The sequence below is a fragment of the Ceratina calcarata genome, unplaced genomic scaffold (genome assembly GCF_001652005.2).
Source record: "Ceratina calcarata isolate Rehan_Ccalc_2016 unplaced genomic scaffold, ASM165200v1 scaffold78.2, whole genome shotgun sequence".
NCBI lineage: Eukaryota > Metazoa > Arthropoda > Insecta > Hymenoptera > Apidae > Ceratina > Ceratina calcarata.
In genome coordinates this window covers 2,533,813-2,541,839 of record NW_017179105.1, presented here as the reverse complement: position 1 = coordinate 2,541,839, position 8,027 = coordinate 2,533,813, and the positions used below count along the sequence as shown (strand labels likewise).

At 38.7% G+C, this 8,027-nt stretch overlaps 2 protein-coding genes across 4 annotated transcripts in view; one reads left to right on the top strand and one right to left on the bottom strand.

Moving 5' to 3' along the window:
• The window catches only part of LOC108630873 (transmembrane protein 205), a 9,184-nt gene extending 4,457 nt beyond the window's left edge, over window positions 1–4,727 (top strand). Inside the window, exons 2-4 of the mRNA XM_018034426.2 lie at window positions 2,780–2,970; window positions 3,034–3,197; window positions 3,392–4,727. Of these exons, the coding sequence (XP_017889915.1) occupies window positions 2,780–2,970; window positions 3,034–3,197; window positions 3,392–3,679 (643 nt within the window). The 3' untranslated portion in view covers window positions 3,680–4,727. The remainder of the gene's footprint in view (window positions 1–2,779; window positions 2,971–3,033; window positions 3,198–3,391) is intronic.
• wap (DDB1 and CUL4 associated factor wap) lies at window positions 4,463–7,716 on the bottom strand. 3 transcript variants are annotated; one of them, XM_026818231.1, is made up of 4 exons: window positions 7,272–7,716; window positions 6,781–7,070; window positions 6,154–6,706; window positions 4,463–6,073 (listed from the first exon to the last, which is right to left on the bottom strand). In XM_026818231.1, exons 2-4 carry the CDS (start codon window positions 7,031–7,033, stop codon window positions 5,839–5,841), a joined length of 1,041 nt encoding a protein of 346 aa, XP_026674032.1. In that variant the 5' UTR covers window positions 7,034–7,070; window positions 7,272–7,716; the 3' UTR covers window positions 4,463–5,838. The 3 variants fall into 3 exon arrangements, with proteins under 3 accessions (XP_026674032.1, XP_017889914.1, XP_026674031.1); XM_018034425.2 differs by having other exon boundaries at window positions 6,781–7,054; window positions 7,272–7,704; XM_026818230.1 differs by lacking the exon at window positions 7,272–7,716 and adding an exon at window positions 7,172–7,265 and having other exon boundaries at window positions 6,781–7,054.
• Window positions 7,717–8,027: the final 311 nt, after the last annotated feature.

Genomic DNA, 8,027 nt, shown 5'->3' with positions numbered 1-8,027 from the left:
CGTCAATAGTTTACGAGTAATTTGCAAAAAACTGTTTTTTCGTTTTTCGTCAATAACTCGTAAACTATTGACGCTAGCGAAAAGTTTTTATATGGAAATTGTAGATCTCGTCGTCCTCTACAAAAAAGGTCTTATGCAATTTTCCCGTAGATTCAACGGTTTAGGAGTAATTGAGAAAAAACGAAATTTTTTGCTAAAAGTTCGCCATTTCGGCAGTGAATCGGTCGGATTTTGTCAGTACCCATAGAATGCCAATTAATGATATTTAACTCGTCAAATATTGAAGTTAGAAGAAAAATGCATAGAATCTTTCTTGTAAAGGACATCAGTGTCTACAATTTCGTATAAAAATTTTTTCGCTAGCGTCAATAATTAATTGGATATTTCCTTCTATACTTTTTAGCACGTAGCTATTTATTATTAGCATTATTCTTCCGACGTCTGATTTCCTTTCAATTATAGAAAATGCGTTTTTCTAAGGTACATAAACTTTTGGGATTGACTGTATAACCAATACCTCCTTAACGCGCGAAGATTTTCGTGGCGATTCTTCCACCGGGAGGTTCTTGACCGATGTACCAGTCGTGTGCTGTACAAGACAATTCTGAGAATTTCAGAACAGGCTCTCCAATATGACGCGCGAATGCTCGACGAAACTAATATAAGTAATTCATCAATGAACAATGTTTTGCGATAATCATATCTTAGCAGAAGTTAATTTTCTAGATAAAGCTGATAGACGTTCCACGTTTGCTAGTAGCAAAACGTAATTGCATAGAGTCCGAAGTATGACTCGTTTTTTTAACGATTCATCGTTTACGTAGCGAAGTCTATCGAAATGTCGGCAGGTAGGAAGCGGATTCTAAATCGGTCAGGTCCAAGAGACACGAGTGACGCAGAAGACGAACGTCATGGATGTAACCGGACCGGCTCGATAGATGATGTAATTCATCTACGATGTACAATTGGACACTTTGTGTTCCATTCACGTCGAGAAACACCCGCGGTTTCGTGTACGATAGAACCATTCAAACGCGGATGTCACCGACCCGAAAGAGATTCATACTATACATAGATTTTACGTCACGAGACTTGTCACGCATCTTACCTATCAGTAGTTCTATTCAGCGGATTCTCAAGCGAATTCGTCGAACGCAGGAATACGGCAGTGCGATATGCTAATGATTTTGTCTTACCGCTGCCGACGTCAGATGCATCTCTTGTTCTAAAAGAGAACTTTATTTAGCTTGTACTATTTTAGTTATGTGCATAAGAAAAATGACATAACTTAAAAGAGACGTTTGTGTACTGTAACTATGGAAAGACAAACCATTTTTGACGGCATAAATCATGAGAATGACTACTATAAATAATGATAATTTGTAGGCAAGTAGCACATCCTTAGCGATGAATGTAATGTATACTGATCGAGGAGAACCTCAGACATAACAGGAGGACAGAGAACGTTCGTTCAGGTGCACGCAAACCAGCTACGTACATGCATCCTCGTGGGATAGCGAACTTTCCACGAATATTACTGTCACTCAACCTATTTTCGTACTGTCTACATTTTTTCCGTAACATCATACCTTCTCCGACAGAGAAATTATTGACTCGGCAGTAGAAAGGAAACGTAGAACATGTGGCAATTGAAATCAGTGTGTGAATCAACAGAATCCAATCTGTTAATACAAAGAGATAAGAATAAAGAATATTGAAATGTGGAAAATGGAATATTAACAGTTGAAACTTCGTCATTCAGATATTTCTTATACTTTCGGTATTTGAACAGTAGAGATATAACGGGATACCGCTGCTGTATTGCCTACGTGCGATTTGATTACATCGATATGGTGGGCATACAGTAAATATATAGAATGCTTCCGAGCTCGTGTCCTACCTACATCGATCCGCAAATATGCTCTCGAATTATGCATTTCGTGACGTCTATTTGCACTTTTATTTCCTGGGTCGTGACGTATCTAGATCTTCTGATTTTCGTTTCGCAACGTGTCGCAACTCTAATCGCGATGTTATCATCGCGGAAGCAGTCTGCAAATTCATCGTATCTTGTAAAAGTGCATGTTTAGCGGACAGAATTTCGCGGATTAAAATCGTCGCGTGCATTTAAATTCCGTTCCAAAGTTTAATCCCAATTTATCATACGATTGTACAATTCCACACTTTGATCACTCTTGACTTTTAAAGTCGTATATGTACTATAGTATATTGATTTAGCATATTTTATCTGTCTGGCGCCAGATACATGGCTCTCGTGAGTCTACTCCAAAAACCGGATCCGATAATGCAGTGGGGTCACGCGAGTCATGTAGATCCCATCGATGACCATACCTGATTTCGAAGCAAATCTTATCGCGATTCTTCTTTTTATACCTGTTCCTTCTGTCTTTTAAAAATAACAAGGCAAATAAATCCATTAATTGACTCGACACACTTTTATGCACGTCAGATTTATCTTCTTGTCGCCATCGATACAGTGCTCGTTCTTCAAGTGCTCGCACTTAAGTTATAAGGCAATCATTGTTCGAATCCCAATTAGAAATACCCATATAGTATCCCTGATTAATGGGATAAAATTCTACGAGCGGCGTGGCAATGTTCCTAACGATCACCATTCTACTTCAGAATTATAGGTCTTTAAATCGAGAACCATACTTAATCTTCTCGGCAGGCCGACGTAAATTACATCTTGCCAGTTTCACGCGTCGATAGCCGTATCGAAGGAAGAAATGATTGAAGATGTGATTTTCTGTTACAGAATTCTGTTTTACACGACGCAACCGGCTCATGTCATCATGATCGCAGCGGTCCTCTGCGTGACATCGGCTCTTGTGCCGACAACGGATCGAATGCACGTCGGTCACCCGCAGTCGAGAGCAACGTCTTTCATTTACCTGGCTTCGTTCATGATGCACCTCGGCGCCCAAGTCTGGATGACTTTCGTATCGGGTAAGTGACCGTGAATCAAAAAGACAGCTGAAGGTACGATAACGGCTGTCTTCTTCTGTACAGGTCTGTCCTTATACTTCGCATTGCCGAGGCACACGTTCGGCGAAGTCCAGCGCATATTGTTTCCTAGATACTTTACGATCAACGCTTGCCTCAGTCTCACTACGCTCTTGATTTTCGTGAAGCATCATCCGATACACACTTGGGACACGGAAATCGCTGTTCAGGTTCGTAAAATAATAAATTTGATCTTCAGAACATGAAGCTCTTGAATCTTTCTTCTCTCGTTAAAAATACTTATATAATAACATGTTTACGCTTTAGTTTCGTTCTGCGAAACTGCGTATTTTTAAAACGTACGAGGAACAAGAGACCGTCTGAATGACATGTCACATAATTTTCGAAACTGTTTCTGTTTCAGGTGGGCGGTATGTCCAGCGCCTTTTTTCTAGAACTTCTCATACGACTCTATCTGACTCCGCCCTTGCTACAATTGATAGTGCAAAAGAACACCCTGGAACGCGCCGCCGGTGTCGGCAACGAAATAGGTGCCCACAATCCCGGCCCGTTGAAACACTGCCCTCACTATTTAAAGATCCATCAGACCTTTAGACGTATCCACGTCTACATAGCGATGGGAAACATGTTAACTATGGGATGTACAGTGTTACATCTTCATTACATAGCTAGCAAATTATGCGTTCTTTAAAGAAGACGAATCCTCTCGCTGAATATATGCAGTATATTCCGAGTTTTCAAAGGAGGCTGAAGCTTCGAAAGCGTGTTAGCAAAAAAGGTGGTCGCCGATTGTAACGTCGTTCGTATAAGGAATACAGGTGAAATTTAATGACTGAGGAGGAATAGATAGCGGACGGCTGAAGCCATGAAGCAATGAATTATATACTCTAGAAAAACATGTTTAGAATTCTTCGTGCGTTGAAGATAGAAAAGATACTGAGGCTCGCTTATGTAATTGTAGAATGAGTGTTTAGTGCAATTTAGCCGAGCATTTATAGAATCCCATTAAACGAACATGACCTGTTAACTTATTATTAACGCGATGCATTAATTATAATAAAAATGTAACGATATATATATATATGGTTGACGGTGACGTATGTGTAATACGTTCCACCGTGAAATGATTAGATTTTCTTTCCGTCATTTTCTTGTCCGCTGGCAAATGCAATGTGCGTGTTTGTGGATCGTACGTGTGCCTCCGGCTGAGATGACTAGTTAGAATGCATGGGGATCGCGAAGTAAAATTCGCGATTAATCTTTTGAACGAATATATGTAAAATTAATTGAACGGAACAAGATGATACGAATCTTGCCAAAGTTTAATGTAAATCGATGATAGTAGTAATATTTAACAAAAGTTAATTCGACGTACATCGTACGCCTAGATCGTGTTTTAGTCGTCGATATAAAATTGAGATAAAAATTAAGGTGATCGACTGTATTAATTAAAAATAGATAGTAAAACGGCTGCTCTGTATCAGAGTTGATATTTATTGAATTAGCGGTAGCACTATAATAGTTTAATCCTATATCTGCGTAAAGTTGTCGGATATTTGATGAAAAACGAACAAGAGATTATTGTGTAAAATGAATGTATTAATTGGCTAATGTCCTGTCTCCCATTACACATTTCATTATTGTAAATAATGCATCTCGCTGCTCATTACTATTACGTATTTGTAAATTATCAAATGATCGAATATCAATGTACGTATAAAATCGTGCTTTTTTCAAAACCTAAATTGTATTAATTACGAATCCTATCACGTCCCTCGCACGATAGTATGATCTTCGATCGACGCGTCTATTACTGATCACTTAAGATCATCGACTCAAATAATAAAACTCTACTTTTAATTATAATCTCGAAATTAAACGTTCTGACGTATAAATTATTATTAATACCTAGTATCACGAGCGCTACTATTACGTTTCTCCATTTTCATAAAAGAACTCGACGATCCTTTTACTAAAGTACGAATATATTTCAATATGATGATGTATATCACTAATATAATGCGAACATATACGTGAAAAACCTATGATCTATCACTATTATACCCTACATTTTCTCTACAAAAACAAGTAAATATGTAAATATAAACATATATACAATTTCGAAGCGTAACGGATGTATCTTATTTTGTTCTTCGTAAAAAATGATTGCCCCGTTGCTTGTCAAGAATTGTCAGGAATATAGATCGGTCCTATTTCCAAAACCTCGTTGTCACGTCGGCACAAAATAAGATACATCGATTACAGTCAGGGGCTATAAATATACACGTGGTTCGTCAGAATCTATGCATCAATCCTACGCTACTATTTCACCCTTAATTATCCCATGAGCTCGTTTTAGATTTGTATGATCTTCTTCGATCACCAATACGATTAATGAGTACGTAAAATACGAGTGGCACGATGATTAAACATTGTATTATCGTTAAGTTAACATGTACATATACTGGATATTTTCAGTGAGCCAGTCTTGTATACTCCCCCAATAATTTAGACGCGTTAAAAATTAATCAAATCGTTCGGAATATTAAAATCTATTTAAATTTTCGTTTATAGATTCCTAAATCGCGAAACACCCGGCCATCGATTCGAGTGTCCCTTGAAAACGTTTTGTATCTTAAAAAATAACTAGTATTTGTACATGCTTATTTTATACAGGTACAAAAGGAATCGTGAAGAAACTGATGGCAGATGCGAAATTCTGTACAAATACTGAAATAAAACGCACGACACGATGAGTTTAAGTAAACGACACGGTAAAAAAGACTTCGATACACACGAACCGGTGTCGATCAGAGAAGACCCGCGGTCCGCTAATAGAAAATAGTACCTTTATACCCTAAGAATTTCCGCCGCTTTGTTATAGCAAATCGCGATCCAATCAGGTTGCGTGGCACCCCACTGAATTTGATTCACCTCGCCCTCCGCGGCCGTGTAAGCGAGAATCGGATCCTCGATGGCTCGCGGCATTTGCTGTATGTCCCAAATTAACGCCTGATGATCGTCCCCTGCTGTGCAAATGTGGCAGGACGAATGCGGCGCCCAAGCTATACCGTTCACGCTCGCTCTAAAAACCGTCACACGATGTTCTCAGTACTCGAACATATTTACAGCTATAGTAAAAGTGAAATAAACGTCATAATGCACCTATGGTTGTTGAGTCTCGCGACCGGCGTGCATGGAACGCGTACGTCTAAAATGATTACTTCGCACGCGTCCATCGCGACTGTGGCGAGATAATTCGGATCTTGCTTATTCCACGCGAGTCTCAACAGCGGCGTGTGCTGCGGATCCTCATAGATTATCGTCGAGTGTTCCAAATGCCGTAAATCGAACATTCTCACGGAACCGTCAGCGCCGACGGACGCGAACATGTCGCGACCGCCACCCGCGCGACTAAATGCTATATCATACACTTCTTTATCGTGAGCGATCAACTGGGTTTTGACGTGACCGTTGACCATATTAGTCCTGCCTATACTCTGACCAGTTTCTAGCCCCCAAATGGTACACGTGGTGTCTATGCTTGAAGTGCCAATCAAATTTGGATCGACTTCGTTCCAGTCGAACGACGTGAGGGGAGCACAGAAATCGGAATTCTTATTATTGTTCAAGACACATTCTAAGCGGGTCTCTGGCTCGGCCGCTCGCCAAACTCTGAGATAGTCGCCAGATGTGGCTAATAGATCTGGGAATAATCCTAGAAAGTGATCGCATTATTTAGATGTTGAAGATTATAAACGATGGTACAGTACACAGTAAACGAATGAATACCTTTGCTATCTGGTATCCACATAATTTTTGTAGTTGGATAAGGATGATCGAACGTGCTTTTGGCAGTAAATTCAGATGTCTCCTCGTCTAACGAAACTATTTGTACTTTATTGTTGTATTCCTCTACGAAACTGCCTAGAGCTAGACGAAACCTCTTATCTGGCCTCACAGACCAGTTAATGCTGTACAGAGGCCACGGCGCCTCATACTTATATATTTCTTTTCTTTTTGGCGGTACGTTATGTAGCGCCATCGTTTCCTCTTAACTTTATCGCTAAAAAGGATTTATTCTAAATGAACACAGGAATGTGTGTACACAGCGATGTAGATTATCGAACGAAAATTTCTATCGGAATTATTAAAAGAGATAAAATAAGAGGACCAATCGTACCCTTTATAAAACGATATTTATAATATTAATATATCCCCAATTCTGATGTAACATCGTAAGAATAAACGAATAGAAGAATCACTTGAATCTCGACACTAACCTCAACGAATGAAGCGTTCTAAACGCGACCGGCTGGTTTCTCGATCCGTCAGAAAATTGCCAGGCTTTATTCTTTCATAGTAAAGACATCGTCACAGAAAACGAGCTGCCTCGGAAATAATAACGAAACGCGGCTATTTAATTTATAATCTACCATAAAGTTACAGAGTTAACCAAATCTTTTGTGATAATATAAAATGGCGCTCTTTTAAATTTGACAATTTACTTCTATTGTGATCATTTATCTCTGACATTTTTAACGATAACGATGATAGTACGCTGATTCTGATAACTAAATCTTTATCATGTATTAACGTGTAAAATTGTATTAACAAAATATATGATTGCTCAATGAAATGTATATGCTGTAACGATATTTCGGAGATGTATCATTGACGTTTTGATAAAACGTATCATTTCATTCATTACAGTTCCTATAATGTCAGATATCAACATTCGAATGTTACGTTAGTATTACGTGTTTTTATAATGATACCAGTAGCCAGTAATCTGAGTAATCACATCTTTTATTGAAGATCATGCCTTACGTTTAATTATTAATGTATCACCTGTAGCATGCGCGTGTCTCAAGAAATAAGCGGGAGACAATACACAGCCGTGTACTGTAATTCTTAGAGCTTTCTTCATCGCGAAACTATAGAATATTATTTTACATGATTCACAAACAGGTTTCATTCATATAATTATGGATTTTCCACGATATTATACATTTAGGCGGTAAAATAAAATCAGCTGA

Excerpts from the sequence above, each read along its gene's own strand:
- wap (XM_026818231.1), bottom strand. The coding sequence starts at position 7,033 with ATGGCGCTACATAACGTACCGCCAAAAAGAAAAGAAATATATAAGTAT. Across the intron at positions 6,707-6,780 it reads GTGGATACCAGATAGCAAAG|GATTATTCCCAGATCTATTA; the intron begins GTATTCATTCGT and ends ATCACTTTCTAG. Across the intron at positions 6,074-6,153 it reads GCGAGACTCAACAACCATAG|AGCGAGCGTGAACGGTATAG; the intron begins GTGCATTATGAC and ends GACGGTTTTTAG.